The following is an 18,218-nucleotide window of genomic DNA, read 5'->3' as shown; positions in this document are numbered from 1 at the left end:
ACTGGTGGGAGACTATGGATTGCTTTGCAATGCTTTGCCTTAGTAAGCCTTTAGCTTACAGTTCTGGTTTAAATAGGAGCGGGGATATAAGTTAGCCTCTGGCTTACAGTTCTAGTTTTCTTTCAGTTCAAAATATATATATTGATGTTTTTAACATTGTTTTCATTGTTTCAGACAACTGAACAGGATGAATACTTATCAATGCCGAAGAAAAAAAAAAGAAAAACTATACAGGACGCATACCCTTTCTCAGAGCTGGTGCAAAAAACACCTTTGTGAACTAAAAAACTGATATAAAGACAAAACATATATGTGATGTGAACAATCGGCAGTACTGATTAGTTTCAACTTAGAACTATGAATTTGTTATAATAATGTCTCCCCTTAGAAACATCGCAAACACAAATTTCTAGTTATCCTATACAAGTGTGATATCAGCAAAAATATTGATTTGAATGGTAGATATTAGACTGAGAAATTTATTTATTTCAAATTTGAGCTGCATACATATGGATGCAGTAAAATAAAATCTGTATTTAATTATTGTCTGTCTTTTAGTTAACAGTTTGTCTTTACATTTTAACTCTACTGTAGTTTAAGTGCATGTACACGTTATTTGTATACCTACTGTGCATGAAGATATAGTGAAATATTGGGCTTTAGCGGGAAGATATTAATCACCGTCGAAGGATTAACACAATAATTGTGAGCTTTTAGTAAAAAGCACAGAAATTAATAAAGTAAAAGTAGCCGGAGTTGCAAAGAACTAAACAACGTGTAAAATTATCAACAGATGAGCAAAATAGAAAAGGGGGAATGTCGCCAAAGCAATGAGTAATACCAAGCTGTGAAAAGATGATAGCTCCATAATGCTGTCAGTTTTAACGGCGATAGAAATTAAAGGTAACATCGAAATCACATATAGAAACCTACAATTGTAAGCAAAGCAAGCTTAGCCAAATTGGTTTGAAACATCCGAATAGCAGCTAGATCTGTTGATAAACTACTGATTGAAACTATAAGCCGTAAATGTGGTCGAGGGTGTAAGATGTTAGGTCCATTATCCAACTTTCCTCCTACTAAGTGTGATGCTATGATGTTATGGGTGCCAGAACTGTGTCTGAGGTTAAAACCAATGAGACAGTATATCCAGCACTGAACCAAGGCAATAAGATATCTCCAAATAAGATACTCCCAATAAGATACTTCCCAATAAGATACTCCCAATAAGATACCCCCCACTAAGATACTCCCAATAAGATACCTCCCAATAAGATACTCCCAATAAGATGCCTCCCACTAAGATACTCCCAATAAGATACTCCCAATAAGATACTCCCAATAAGATACCTCTCAATAAGATACTCCCAATAAGAATAAGATACTCCCAATAAGATACTCCCAATAAGATACCTCCTAATAAGATACCTCCCAATAAGATACTCCCAATAAGATACCTCCCAATAAGAATAAGATGCTCCCAATAAGATACTCCCAATAAGATACTCCCAATAAGATACCTCCCAATAAGATACCTCCCAAAAAGCTCCCAATAAGATACCTCCCAATAAGATACTCCCAATAAGATACTCCCAATAAGATACCTCTCAATAAGATACTCCCAATAAGAATAAGATACTCCCAATAAGATACTCCCAATAAGATACCTCCTAATAAGATACCTCCCAATAAGATACTCCCAATAAGATACCTCCCAATAAGATACTCCCAATAAGATTCCTCCCAATAAGATACTCCCAATAAGATACCTCCCAATAAGATACTCCCAATAAGATACCTCCCAATAAGATACTCCCAATAAGATACTCCCAATCAGATAGCTCCCATTAAGATACCTCCCAATAAGATACTCCCAATAAGATACCTCCCAATAAGATACCTCCCAATAAGATACTCCCAATAAGATACCTCCCAATAAGATACTTCCCAATAAGATACCTCCCAATAAGAAATCTCCCAATAAGATACCTCCCAATAAGATAATCCCAATAAGATACTCCCAATAAGATACCTCCCAATAATATACTCCCAATAAGATACCCCCAATAAGATACCTCCCAATAAGATACTCCCAATAAGATACTCCCAATAAGATACCTCCCAATAAGATACCTCCCAATAAGATACTCCCAATAAGATACCTCCCAATAAGATACTCCCAATAAGATACCTCCCAATAAGATACTCCCAATAAGATACCTCCCAATAAGATACTCCCAATAAGATACTCCCAATAAGATACCTCCCAATAAGATACCTCCCAATAAGATACCCCCAATAAGATACCTCCCAATAAGATACTCCCAATAAAATACTCCCAATAAGATACCTCCCAATAAGATACCTCCAATAAGATACCTCCCAATAATATACTCCCAATAAGATACTCCCAATAAGATACCTCCCAATAAGATACTCCCAATAAGATACTCCCAATAAGCTACCTCCCAATAAGCTACCTCCCAATAAGATACTCCCAATAAGATACCTCCCAATAAGATACCTCCCAATAAGATACTCCCAATAAGATACCTCCCAATAAGATACCTCCCAATAAGATACTTCCAATAAAATAATGATGGCGACCATAGAACCTGCTTCGTCAATCTGCATCTCTTGACAGCCCGTGTTGTAAGATTGTCCGTCAATAGTAGATGTGATGTAGGTTGAGATCGGTAATAAAAGAGATATAACAGAGAAGGTTGGTTGTGCATACAGAGAACTGTGTCAGGCAAATGGAAGATGTTAGATATACAGCAGGAAAATGGAGTTGGCGACAAATACAATAATGAACTGGACCAAAAAAAGAAATTGAAATAGTTATTTCCAAGACTGTACGTGTTCTATAGTAGCTGTCTGGCCTCAAACACATGAAGTAAGTGTTTGAAAAATATGGTCTTATAATCCGAGGTTCTTATATATCTCTTTATCATAACCTAGTTCGTAGGTCGTCTCAAATCGGTTCACAAATTATTATCTGTCGTTATGCTAAATTGTACTAAATGTGATTTAAACGCCAACATTTTGTACTAAATGTGATTAAAACGCAAACATTTTGTACTGAATGTGATGAGAATAACACCACGACATTGTTCCTTAGATGATTACTGATGAAAACATACAAACGGTGCTTTAGATGTTGTTAAAACGACATATTAAAGGTTTCAAGAAAAAGAAAAAAATACGTACAAAATATTCATTTTATTCCACTATTCTGTCACTTAATGACTTTCTTTTTTATTATGACCGAGGGTCTTCTCTTTCTCGTTTTTACAAAACAATTTAATACAAAAAACAGTAGTAAGTGAGTTTTGATCTATGACTTTGTTTGTATGACACTTGAGAATACACTGCACTTACACATGCCCGGAGTTTTCACTGATTCCTTGGAGTTTTCAGACCTCCAACTTGTTTCAGATATGATAAGACTCTTGTGAAGAGGACAATATTGTCTTATTTCATTATCGATATACATGTATAAGCTTTCCTCTCTTGATGCACATATATTGTCTCCACCCATGGAATATGTCATGATAAAATTGAAGGCATGAGGTAAGCTTTTATTCAAATAAATTAAAATACAAAACAAAAAAAACCACTATTGGCCTTTCTGTCTCCTTCTGGGAAATCGCTCCCAATGTTTTTCAACCAAGAGTTGGAGGTTGGCTTAGATTGCTTAATCCTGCAATTGGAGCCATTTGGTCAATTTTACCGTTTTGCTGCCGCGCGATGTATATCAAAGGATTATATTGGTTTACTGCAAGGTGGCACGTACAGGGAATTCGATTTTATCATGACATACTCCAGCGGTGCAGGGAAAATATGTGTTTTTTTCGAGAATGTAAATCTTGGAAGATGCCTAAAATTATATCACTTTAAAACATAATCAACTTAAATTGACGTTTTATATGTTATAATATCAAATTCCAAAACAAAAACGTCTTATTAAAAGAATGCTCCAAATCAATAAAACTTGTAAACTTTCTGTTCGTAAAAATAATTCATCATTATTTAGTCATTTGTTGTGACATGCAATAATGAGACATCTATATACAAATGTACGTAGGACCCTGTATATTGAATGAACTAACTCTAACGCGCTTACAGTTCATATACAGTACACACCAAGTGTCTAACAGTCAGGCAAGAAATATCTGCACTATTATACACGCATATAGTTGATATAACCAAAACCATTATTTAAAGTAAGCACACAATTTAATTGGTAAGTTCTGAATAACATGCGAATAGTCAGTATTCAGATTCAAAAATGAAATAAATTCTAAATTATCCCCAACTATTATAAATTGGAAATTTACATGTGCAATCATAAGTTTGACAATTAAGAATGAGATTAAAAGATATGAACATAATATATTAAATATATCAAAATCAAGGTCTCATCTAGGCTTGCTTTCTATGTCCCAACACATAGGTTACCTGCAAACAAGGAAGACATCGCAGGCAGGCCTATCTAAATCCTCTCTGCTATTGGCATACAACAATTATAGATACATAAGTAGCTTTCGATTGTGACATATATACATCTCTATCATATATGCAAGATAAGTGAAGAGGTAAATATTATTGGAATTCAATATATGGGTTGGTAGCGGACGTGTTTGTGGATGAACCAACCAGATAATAAAAATACAAGTTTCTGTCATTTGGCGCTTAAAAATGGGCAAAGAAAAGATCATTGGAAAGTACAAATTAAACTGGAACCTCTCTGCAAAAACTGGTTCATTTTTGTTAAACTGGTAGTAGTTCGTTCCAATACAGCACAACGATTGGTCCGGTTTTTTTTAAAGAAATCACGACTGTTTACTTATCAACAATATATTGCATACATACCAGTAATTATTCACACTAGCCATACATGAAACATCCTTCATGTGCTAATCATAAAAACAAAAACAAAGGCCCGGTATAGCGTGGGTCGTTGGTTGTACGTCACAATTTGAAATTTGCATACGAATTGTTCAACCAATATATTGGTAAACAAAAATCGATCTTTTTGGCATGCAATATTTTAAATTTGCAAATTCAAAAACGCTTTTTTGCTGTAAAGCACTTCTCCCGCCATATGTTGGTATGTGATAATTACATTGTATTGACAGTAAATACAATGGTTGTAGTGATAGTGTTTTAAAGGAAATATCTAGGCTTATTTTCGGCTTTTACTATGTCGATCTCAATATTTTCACAATACATTTTTTACTATGCTCAGGAAAAAACTATCATTCCTTTTTATTCCATTTGAAAGCTATAAATAGACACGTTTTGAACTGAATGTTTAAAGCAAAGAAGGTATTGGTTTATCACCAATTAGAAAATAAGTTTTTGTTCTTGAGACTACCAGGATTAATAAAACCAAAAAACTGAGCAATGATTCGTAAAGGTAAATCGAATAATATCATGTTTTATGTAATGGACTAAAGTAATATATATTCAAATCAGATTATATACACATGTTACAACATGTAAACACCCAAACATTCAAGTTGTCGGTCATGTACAGAGATATTGGAAGCATTCTCCAATAGACATACTCATTTTTAATTATCATATTAAAGCCAATAGTAAAAAATAGAAAAAATAAAGTTGATATATATATATATATATATATTTTTTTTTTTTTTTTTTTAAGTTAATATCTGGCTCAGCAGCGATTATGACTACGTATTTTGCTAATACATATTTCCAGATGTTCTCTTTCCGTTGTCGATTTCTCGAATTTACACAAAATAAGGCTCCTATCACCCAGTTTATCAATTTCATTAATTTGTGTACATGTGTACCATCTACCATACACTATACTAGTATATGTCAGCATATTCTATCTAACTTGGCGGGTGGTACACTGTTTGTTTGTTGTCCTCGAACCCCAAGTTCACGCTGCCCTCATGATCAGAAGTCACCTGATTATAAGAGGGTGGAGGGGCAGAGTACTCATGATTGACCGGTGGCGGATGTAACACACTTCCTGGTGCAGTTGGATAGTAGGCCACGTTACTAGCTGAAAGAGAGAACCAGCGATATAAATATTTAAGCTATATATATATGATTGGGACTGTTAGAATCCGTTTGCCACCCAACAATCGATACTTTGTAAAAAAAAAAATGATTTAAAATCGATTTTGATAACATCCCAAAGTAAAAAATAATATATAAAACAACATAATTATCTTCTTTTTTATATATATATATTGCAACAGAAATGAAGGGTCAAACATATGAAAGCAACTTACATGAAGACATTTTAATCATATACATAAACACAGTTGACATATTTATAAAGCAATCATCAGGGAGAAACCCACATGGCATTATGTCTATATAAAATATCTTACTTACACTTATTTGACAAAATGATTCTGATGTAATAGTTCGAAGCTATTTCGTGCAACATATATACTGAATTAAGGAAAGAAAGACGAAGGGAAGTTTGCTGATTTTAAAAAGTAAAACAACAATGAGCCTCGACCCAATACCGGAAGATGTGAGAGGTATGAACCTTATTTGTTTTTAGGATACTGTGGAAGTGTTTTACTTACCGACGGTGGATACTGTGGTGCCGCTCTGCGTTTGTATGACCTGTCCCCCTTGTGGCCTGCCCCTTCCTCGACCACAGCAACAAACACAGCAAAGAATTATGGCGCCCACCAATACGGCAACGCCCACCAAGCAACCAATCACAATGCCTGCTATCACTCCGGCGGAACTGCAATTACAAGACTTTTTCACTTGGAAACCCAACAATGATAAACGCGTTAACGCTACAAATCTTCGTAGTCTAAATGACGTTTACATCAGGAACAAGAAAATACTGAAAACGAGGTAATAGCAAACAACACGAAGGTTTCTTGTATCACTTTAGTTACTGTTTGTGATTTCGTGCTACAATCTTGGATGATTACGTTTTACCTTCACCTGTCCTCATACTTTACCAAATTACACCAGTATTTCATTAAAACAATAATTTCTGCTTTGTGCCAACGCCTATTGTAATGTTATAAAACCCTTGTGTTGTACTTATATTAGTTGTAACAGTAACTAACTTATAGCTGTGCTCCACATTTGTAGCATTTCCATGCTTTTGAGAGCTACACATATACAAAAAATGTTTTGTATATTTAATATTAAGCTCTTTTCTTTCTATCACAGTCCTAGTGCAGTTCTTGAAGCAGATCAGCAACAGAGCCACTAGACAAACGTTGTTTACTCCATTGAGCAGTATCTTAAGCACATATTACTCAGGAGAAAGCACAATGTTTAAACTGTAATAAACTTCCATGGCCGTACTTAAGATGGGTATACTGGCAGTATACATGCCAACATAACTAATATCGTGAAAGTTTAATCCTTACATTGTACATGTGGTATTGCCATACTTTGGACATTTAGGTAAGTTCTAAAAGTACTTCGGAGTATGGATAGAATGGGGGAATACTTCCTTGGATCGGCATACATTGTGTAGTGGTAAGCTTACATAAGCACACGTAAATTGTATGTGCGGTATGACCACTATTAAAAACAAAAGCAACATGTAGAGTAGTGGTAATATCGTTATGGTAGCGGTAGTAGGGGATGTAGAAATGACCATAATCAGTACATGTAGTACCGGCATCATTAAGTGGTAAAGTGGTATACTTACATGGTATTTGTGGTATATCCAAAGTTATATAACGTTATCATTAAGTGGTAAAGTGGAATACTTACATGGTATATGTGGTATATCCAAAGTTATATAACTATATCATTAAGTGGTAAATTGGTATACTTACATGGTATTTGTGGTATATCCAATGTTATATAACCTTATCATTAAGTGGTAAAGTGGTATACTTACATGGTATATGTGGTATATCCAAAGTTATATAACTATATCATTAAGTGGTAAAGTGGTATACTTACATGGTATTTGTGGTATATCCAAAGGTATATAACTTTATCATTAAGTGGTAAAGTGATATACTTATATGGTATTTATGGTATATCCAAAGTTATATAACGTTATCATTAAGTGGTAAAGTGATATACTTACATAGTATTTGTGGTATATCCAAAGTTATATAACCTTATCATTTAGTGGTAAAGTGATATACTTACATGGTATTTGTGGTATATCCAAAGTTATATAACCTTATCATTAAGTGGTAAAGTGGTATACTGACATAGTATTTGTGGTATATCCAAAGTTATATAACTATATCATTAAGTGGTAAAGTGGTATACTTACACGATACTTGTGGTATATCCAAAATTATATAACGTTATCATTAAGTGGTAAAGTGGTATACTTACACGGTATTTGTGGTATATACAAAGTTATATAACTTTATCATTAAGTGGTAAAGTTGTATACTTACATGGTATATGTGGTATATCCAAAGTTATATAACTTTATCATAAAGTGGTAAAGTGGTATACTTACACGATACTTGTGGTATATCCAAAATTATATAACTTTATCATTGAGTGGTAAAGTGGTATACTTACACGGTACTTGTGGTATATCCATAGTAATAGTAACGGTAGTAGTATGTTGTGTAGTAACGGGTACGTATTCGGACAGCTTCTGTCACTGAAAATTAAAAGCAATTTACATGATTATGTATTTGTCCCTTTCAACTTAGTGAAGAATAGATAACTATCGTTCAATATTTATTTCTTCACAGCAGAAGCTTTGTTTGACAATAACGCATTTTCCTGAGCCCGTATTCACGAATCCGTTCTCATACTCTAGCTTGGATTTTGTGCTCATACCAATTTTCTTGTTACATGCTTAAATCATGTGACACAGCCATATAGACAAATGTTAACATTTCAAATAGAATGTGACTTGACGTCTCTCCATAAAATGTTCCAAAATGTTGACAAAAAGAGAATATTTAATCAATTTATCACCGGAACAAGAAATTTGACTTGAACACAAAATTTGAGCATGAGAACGGTTTCATGAATACTGACCCTGCAGTTTACTTAAGTCAGTTAAAATACACTGGTTACTTGAATGAACCGTATCACCACCCAATAGAAATAGATGTGGCCACCAAGGCTACGAGAAACTTAGGTGACTAAGAAGTCCAATTTGAAATTAAGCATCACTCATAAACAACATAGGCATTCATTAGTATCAAAGCATTCGTCAATGAAAGAGTGTGGAGAGCATTCATCTGTGACTCCTGAAGGAAGTCATGAACATCAAAACCAGTATTACTGTAATGAATAAGTAATAAGGAGAAGGTAGAAAAGATTCATAACGGAAGTCTTGATTAATTCATGCGTGTCAAATGGCACAGGTGTAGCCATTCAAATAAAAAATAATTTGATTGACATCTTCGTCCAAGAAAAAGGCCTCAACTTGAAATGTTTTGTTTATGAATATTCACCTAGCATCGTTCGATGACAACCTCATTTTAATGACAGGGTACGGACCAAATATTTTACCAACAACCTTCTATTCCATACGATTCATGCTAGAATGTCTCTATAATTATTATGCGGTAGGTGTAATGTACCATACAAATATACCAAGAATACCAAAAATGCCATATCAATAAATAGAATGAAATAATATAGTATGTAAATAATCTGCATTGTTGATAACATAGCAATATGACATTTATATACTATGTTTTCTATAATTCAAACGAGCTAATTATTGTAACACTCTATTCATGTAAGACATGTAATCTCTATGTGGAGGAAATACAGAATCTGTCTGTCTGTCTGGTGTAATATATACCATAAAAATATACCAAGAATACCAAAAATGTCATATCAATAAATAGAATGAAATAAATCGGGTTAATTCATACATATTATAAATACTTTTGATCTTATTGAGCAAATATAGGGGCGTACCTATATTCTTAGTTTAAACTTTGTTTCTAATCATATACAGTATGTAATACAAATATTAATGGATAGGAAACAGAAACAGGTGCTTATAAACTAAAATGTGCTATCTTATATCATAACAAACATAAACAACTTTTTATATATTGCTTAATGAATGGTGACGGGAACAAGGAATATTTATTTACATTTTATATGGCCAAAACAGGAAATAGGCAAGATTAAACTATTTAGCAATATTTTTTTGAAAGATATTCAGGAAATTCTTACGTAGATAACAAGGAATTATTAATATTTAATAATAAGTGACTCCTTCTTAAGGGCGACCATATAATTTACTTAAGGGGAGAAACTATTGGTTATTCAGTATTGAACAAAGGACAAGGACCAGGAATAAAGAGTGCTAGAACCTAGAATAGAAACACATCAAAAGCCGAAAACAGGAAATAACACCTTATCGACGAAACGGAAACTGAAACAAAACTACTCAAAGAAGGAAAATAAATTGGAATGTGGTCTAAAAGAAATCCTACTCTTTTAGGTAAGATCACAGTTGACACATCTACTGTATTCACTGCCAAATCCAGATAAAAAATGGATAAGCGAAATTAACACATTTTTTTATAGATTTATATGTGGGTACAAACCTGACAAAATCAAACGCGATACAATGATTCTTGAATATGGAGAAGGAGGTTTAAAGATGATACACATTGAAAGTTTTATGAAATAACTGAAAATGAAGTGGGTGAAAAGGCTATATGATGGAAATGGGGACTGGCAAAGTTTAGCAAAATATAATTTTAGTAAATTTGGAGGGGAGAGATTATGGAATCTGAAAAAAATCAAAACTGGAGGAAATATCGAAAAATATAACTAATGTTTTCTGGAAAGATGTTATTTTAGCATGGAAAGAATATAAAGATGATAATAATGAAGTATCAAGTTTTCTTGGTGATGATCTTTTGAATTACATACCAGTTCCTAGTTTCAAACAATTTATTGAATATGAACGGAATGGGGTGAAGACAGTTAAGGACTTGTTGGACAATAATTATCAGTTTTTGTCATTCAATGATATTATGACTAGATGTGAGAAAATTATTTTTTTACAATATTTTGCAGTAATAGACCACATTCCAAGAGAAAACTTAAACATAATACGACAACAACCATTGATCAACAATCAATCAGAAAAAAAGCAATTTTTAAGAAGACTTCTTCAAGCAAAAGATCTTAGATATGTTTATAAAGCGATTGTTGCTAACTACAAACATTATCCAGTTGAAAGGCAGGAAAAATGGAATAGAAAGTTAAATACAAATTTAAATGATGATATAGGTTGGGAGAACATTTATTTAACAAGCTTTCTGGTGACAATTGACACAAAACTTCAAAATCTACAATTTAAGATTCTTCATAGAATATTAACAACAAACAGTTTTCTTTACCAAATTAATGTTAAGGATGAGGATCTATGTACTTTTTGTAGAGATGCACCAGAATCAATTGAACACTTATTTTTTAACTGTGTGAAAATAAATAATATATGGAATGATTTAATAGCTTGGGTGAATGACTTGAATAATAATATTATCATTATTGATCATATGAATATCAAGGATGTGTTATTTTTTTGTGAAAAGGGTCCACCTATCATAAACTATCTCATACTGATAATTAAATATTATATCTATACATGTCGATTCAAAAATATTGAACCGTCTTTCAATGGTGGAAAAAGACGCATTATTCAACAACAACAGATTGAAAAAAAGATGTCTACTTTGAATAACACAATGAACAAGTTTAACCAAAAGTGGTCTCCCCTTAATATTTAAGAAAAAAGCTTTTAATATCAACTGCATATCCGGGTAAACTTACAACCCGTAAAGAATTAATTAAAACATGAAGAAAGAGTTTTGGTATTCAAGTAAATAACAGGCGTACATGTATGTATTATATATGTCTTGTGTATATGCTATGTTAAATTTAATTGAATTTAATTGAAAATTAATGGACGCAGGCTGAAAGCCTCTAAGTCCATATCACAAAACATAGTATAAAAATATTATATTGTCACTGGTTAACATATATAAACTTTCCCAAAAGAGTTATTTTAAAAGTCATTATCAGTCATTATTGTAAATATGTTGATAAGTATGTTCATTGGTTTATGTGTATGTGTAGACCCAAATGGCATGGTAAATATATAAGTATTCATTGTAATAGAAAGGATGGATGTATCCACATAGTAATGTCTTAATATAAAGAATGTTTGCAATATCTATATGCTGTCAGGCATGCGAGGATGTGTGTGTATGGGTACGAGTGTATGTGTGTACAATTATGTGTGGTATATATGTATGACTCAAGTAATATATTTGTCATTTCGAGTGTGTGTATGATGTATTTATGAATACATAATTTGTACACTGTTTATGTTTTTGTGTTTATGTATATAAGTCTAAATTGCTAGGTACAATAGTATGTGTACTCTTTTTTTTTTTATTTCCCCAGACATTCCTTCTTAAACTAATCCAAATTACACATGAAAAACAACATCATTCAAAGTACATGAATTCGGTTTTATCTAAATTTTAGGACAATATGGCAATCCCAAATCAATAAAGCAGAATTTTTGGCATATAAATGAATTTATAAATATAAAAATACTTTCAATATTTGAATATTTAAAGAAGGAATTGTTGATGTATTTTAATATATCAATTTAATCAAAATAGATATTATCGTTATTGGAATTAATGAAATATACGTATGAAAGAATGAATGATTTTAAACTCGTATTGGTAGATTCACTGTTCAATATTATAGTTTTGTTTCGGGGCAAATATGCAGATTTATTTTATATATATATTTAAATAAGGCGTATGTAGATGGTCAATTTAATTTCACAGTGCCGTGATATGAATACTTGCATTCCTAAGGAAGGAAAATCTATACTTTACCGGAATATCGACTCTAAAAATTGCCTCATCTGTTTTACTTTTTGTTTGTTTTCCATATGTTAGTAGCGTGTATATGTGTTATGTGATATTTAGACCATATGTTAGTAGTGTGTATATGTGTTATGTGTTATTTAGACCATATGTTAGTAGCGTGTATATGTGTTATGTGATATTTAGACCATATGTTAGTAGCGTGTATATGTGTTATGTGATATTTAGACCATATATTAGCAGTGTGTATATGTGGTATGTGATATTAAGACCATATGTTAGTAGTGTGTATATGTGTTATGTTATATTTAGACCATATATTAGCAGTGTGTATATGTGTTATGTGATATTTAGACCAGATGTTAGTAGTGTGTATATGTGTTATGTGATAGTAAGACCATATGTTAGTAGTGTGTATATGTGTTATGCGATATTTAGACCATATGTTAGTAGTGTGTATATGTGTTATGTTATATTTAGACCATATATTAGCAGTGTGTATATGTGTTATGTGATATTAAGACCAGATGTTAGTAGTGTGTATATGTGTAATGTGATATTTAGACCATATGTTAGTAGTGTGTATATGTGTTATGTTATATTTAGACCATATATTAGCAGTGTGTATATGTGTTATGTGATATTAAGACCATATGTTAGTAGTGTGCATATGTGTTATGTGATATTAAGACCAGATGTTAGTAGTGTGTATATGTGTAATGTGATATTTAGACCATATGTTAGTAGTGTGTATATGTGTTATGTGATATTAATACCAGATGTTAGTAGTGTGTATATGTGTTATGTGATATTTAGTCCATATGTTAGTAGTGTGTATATGTGTTATGTGATATTAATACCAGATGTTAGTAGTGTGTATATGTGTTATGTGATAGTAAGACCATATGTTAGTAGTGTGTATATGTGTTATGTGTTATTTAGACCATATGGTAGTAGTGTGTATATGTGTTATGTGATATTTAGTCCATATGTTAGTAGTGTGTATATGTGTTATGTGATATTAAGACCATATTTTAGTAGTGTGTATATGTGTTATGTGATATTTAGTCCATATGTTAGTAGTGTGTATATGTGTTATGTGATATTTAGACCAGATGTTAGTAGTGTGTATATGTGTTATGTGATATTTAGTCCATATGTTAGTAGTGTGTATATGTGTTATGTGTTATTTAGACCATATGGTAGTAGTGTGTATATGTGTTATGTGATATTTAGTCCATATGTTAGTAGTGTGTATATGTGTTATGTGTTATTTAGACCATATGTTAGTAGCGTGTATATGTGTTATGTGATATTTAGACCATATATTAGCAGTGTGTATATGTGTTATGTGATATTTAGACCAGATGTTAGTAGTGTGTATATGTGATATGTGATATTTAGACCATATGTTAGTAGTGTGTATATGTGTTATGTTATATTTAGACCATATATTAGCAGTGTGTATATGTGTTATGTGATATTAAGACCAGATGTTAGTAGTGTGTATATGTGTAATGTGATATTTAGACCATATGTTAGTAGTGTGTATATGTGTTATGTGATATTTAGACAATATGTTAGTAGTGTGTATATGTGTTATGTGATATTTAGACCATATATTAGCAGTGTGTATATGTGTTATGTGATATTTAGACGATATGTTAGTGTGTATACAAATGTGTTTTAGACTAAATGTTGTATGTGGTTATGTGATATTCCTAATATGTTAGTAGAGTACTAGAGTGTGTATGTGTTTTAGACTAAATGGTTGTTAGGCGTTATATGTGACATATATGTGTTGTAGACTAGATGTTGTATGGTGATTATGTGATATTTTTGGCCATATCTTTGTAGGGTGTGTATGTGTTTTAGACTGAATGTTTGAAGGGCGTTATATGCGATATTTTTAGACCTTAAGTTAGTAGGGTGATTAAGTGTTTTAGACTAAATGGTTGCTAGGCGTTATATGTGACATATATAGACCATATGTAAGTAGGATGTATGTTAGGTTATTAGGGTGACTAAGTGTTTTAGCCTCAATGTTTTATAGTGTTAATGTGATCTTTATATGTTATATTTGTTTCCTTTTTTAGAGTGTAAAATGTCTTAATTTTTCACATAACATTTGTCGGGTGTTTTATTCTAGACAAAACGTTTGCAGGGTTAAAATGCGTGGTTATGTTATATAATACGTTTGTAGGATGTAAAATGTGCTTATTTTATAGACAGACTGTACTGTATGTGGGTTTATGTTTAATCTAACCGCTTGTAAGGTTGAATGTGTGGGTGTTCAGTCTAGACGTGAGTAGGGTGTTATATGTAGTGTTTCCAATGCTTACCGGTTGAAGTGTATTATCTATGATTTTTAAACTGTACTTTTGTAGGGAGTTGTATGTTATTCTTTCAGACAATATATTATTGTAGAGTGTTACATGTCTTTATTTTAGTCCAGATTTTTGTTTGGGTCTACCGATATATATGAATATATTTTAGGCTTTGCGTTTGACAAATATTAAATATGTTTATTTTATACCAGGTATTGTTAGGGTGTAAATATGTGTTTATTTTAGTTAAATCGTTTGTAGAGTGTAATATCATGTATTTGAGATACACAATGTAATATATTTGGAGGGTCTAATAAATGTATGTGTATAGTTTAAACAAGTTTGTTTGCTGGGTGTATACTGTTCATTTTAGACAAGATATTTATACGGGGAAATATGGGTTTATTGTTAACACTGTTGGTTTGTATTGTGTAACAATACTTACCTTACATATAGGAATGATTTTGAGATAAAAATTGTCAGTGTTTCAGAGTAGCCCCGTTTTAAGCCATGTTGCTTATCTACTTTGATCTTCTTTATCATCTCAGAAGTTTGTTTTGTATTATATTTACATGTCCAGGTAGACGATTGATACAGACAACATAAATATGAGAGTATCTGGTATGTGTTATCGTTTACATTAAAGATTCTTCAAATATTACATATTTCAATTTCATTCTAATAAACGGTCGTTTTAACATCAGATAGTAAATGGTCAGTGTATGGGAACATTGTATGGTGTATACATGTATTATTAGTGAATTCAATTTTTAGTTTCAGATCATGGGTGTATATTTCTGTTGTTAAAATTAGAAAAAAACGTAATAATAATTCTCGTCCTTAATGCCGTCATTCTCATCCCTGAACACGTTTTTGTATATTGCATACACTTATGGATATGCTATTTACATGTATGTAAAAAGGGATAAACTGTATTTGGTGCATGTGTGTCTACTTTAAACTATACGTGTGTAGGGTTTACTATGTTGAGTTTACACTACACATGTGTCGATTGTTTATTTTGCACTATACGATTAGAGGATTTAATATGTGCTCATCATAGACTCGTATGACCTATCTGTGACTTATCTCCTTAAGTCAATATTTTGACATAACATCGATCGGACATATGTTTATTCGGAATATTATAAATCGATATTGGAATCAGAAAAAAATGTTGTTTCATTAATTAATAAATAAAGGTACGAACATATAATTAGTTACACCGAGTGTTTGATGGGTAAGTAGAGGTTATATATACCTCGACCTGTTAACGGCCACTTATCTGACTCCGACATCAGGAACCCGGGTAGGTGACTGTATTATGAGGATATTATTTTGATCAGATCAAGAGAACGTCAACGATCGTGTATGTGTCGTTAAAACATGGGTATGCCACACCCATTAACCCATGCTTCCGCCTTCGTTCATTTCATTTCATTTCATTCACTCGTTTAAATATTTAACATGTTTAATCTTTACAGAACAAGTTTTCTATGAACCACGATGGCTAGACGTCTCACGATTTCGCCATTGACGTCTTGTAACTCCCAGGTAAATTGTATATGCATGATACCTGGTATCTTCATATATCAAAACATCGTTGTTTATAACACTCACGAAATGTCCATAGAATCAATGCGTGGGTGATATTGTCATTAACTCATTCACCCCTGAATTTTCATAATGAACTATTCCAACCTTTGAATTGGAATAGTTCAAATATGTCTTCAGGGGTGGATGAGTTAATCATAAACCTTTAATGAAACAAATTGTTGCATCAATTTTGTTCCTTACACTGGTCATTTAAGCTTGTACTGGTCACTCAATCACACTAGCCATACACCACACTGGTCAGTAGGTCTCATGGGTCATGCACCACACTGGTATTTAAGTAACACTGGTCATACACCACACTGGTATTTAAGTAGCACTGGTCATACACCACACTGGTCAGTAGGTCTCATGGGTCATGCACCACACTGGTAATTAAGTAACACTGGTCATACACCACACTGGTCAGTAGGTCTCATGGGTCATACACCACACTGGTCAGTAGGTCTCATGGGTCATACACCACACTGTTCGTAAGAAACACAGGGGATTCACCATATTGGTCAATACTGGACACTGCATGGTTAGTAGGTCACACTGGTCAATATACAACTATTGGTCAATACTGGACACTACATGGTTAGAAGGTCACACTGGTCAATATACAACTATTGGTCAATACTGGACACTGCATGGTTAGTAGGTCACACTGGTCAATATACAACTATGGTCGGTACATTTTACTGCTCAATACACCATACAATCATACTAGTTGCAAAGGTATTTGTCTGATAGTATCTAAGTCATAATACTAGATTGATAAAACATGTCGACGAGTTTCACTGAGTCCCAGAGAGTGTCTATCTATAGATAAAATACATGAACTTACCTGAACTTAGAAACAATACCAAGATAAATAGGATCAAACTAGCAACGTTGATCCTCTTCATTTTTCTGTGTAGATCTTAAATAAAACAACAAAAAACGTCTGTTTTTCCTGTAATACTGTTCCAAACATTCGACGACACTACTTATGTCACGCAGGTCATCAAGTATTTCCAAATACCCTTACCTATGACGTTATATATCTGACAGGTAGAGGGAGGGACTACATTGCGATAACGCCGTTGTGAATTGATTACAGTGTTTACTGTTACCCCGGATGTACAGCATGAATGTGATTGTCATAACCTCAAAGTTATTTCTAAATACTTCATGGCTATTTCTTCATACGTTTTCTATTTCTGTTTTAAATTTTAATAAAATTTTATTATGATCAAAATTGTCTGATGATTTTAATAATTGTCACTTTCTCTTTCGCTTTCGCTAAGACTGCACGTGTGGAATTACTTAGTAGGTCGATGGTCCGAGTGTGTTGGATAAATGGTTTGTGTTTTAGATCAATTGTCTGTATTTTAGGTCAGAGGTTGGTGTTTTAGGTCAGTGGTCTGTGTATTAGGTCGGAGGTCGGTGTTTTAGGTCAGTGGATGGT

General features: G+C 32.7%; 1 protein-coding gene across 2 annotated transcripts; it reads right to left on the bottom strand.

Moving 5' to 3' along the window:
- Positions 1–3,207: 3,207 nt before the first annotated feature.
- LOC110446690 (V-set and immunoglobulin domain-containing protein 10-like) lies at positions 3,208–17,825 on the bottom strand. 2 transcript variants are annotated; one of them, XR_002462491.1, is made up of 5 exons: positions 17,616–17,825; positions 8,524–8,608; positions 6,579–6,745; positions 5,234–6,040; positions 3,208–5,076 (listed from the first exon to the last, which is right to left on the bottom strand). XR_002462491.1 is itself a non-coding variant. In XM_021491967.1 (4 exons), the coding sequence occupies exons 1-4, from the start codon at positions 17,674–17,676 to the stop codon at positions 5,865–5,867; spliced, it is 489 nt and encodes a 162-aa protein (XP_021347642.1). In that variant the 5' UTR covers positions 17,677–17,825; the 3' UTR covers positions 3,208–5,864. The 2 variants fall into 2 exon arrangements, 1 of the variants encoding a protein (XP_021347642.1); XM_021491967.1 differs by having other exon boundaries at positions 3,208–6,040.
- Between the last annotated feature and the right edge of the window lie 393 nt (positions 17,826–18,218).

The sequence above is a fragment of the Mizuhopecten yessoensis genome, unplaced genomic scaffold (genome assembly GCF_002113885.1).
Source record: "Mizuhopecten yessoensis strain PY_sf001 unplaced genomic scaffold, ASM211388v2 scaffold2929, whole genome shotgun sequence".
NCBI classification, from domain to species: Eukaryota; Metazoa; Mollusca; class Bivalvia; order Pectinida; family Pectinidae; genus Mizuhopecten; species Mizuhopecten yessoensis.
This window is presented reverse-complemented; position numbering and strand designations above follow the sequence as displayed.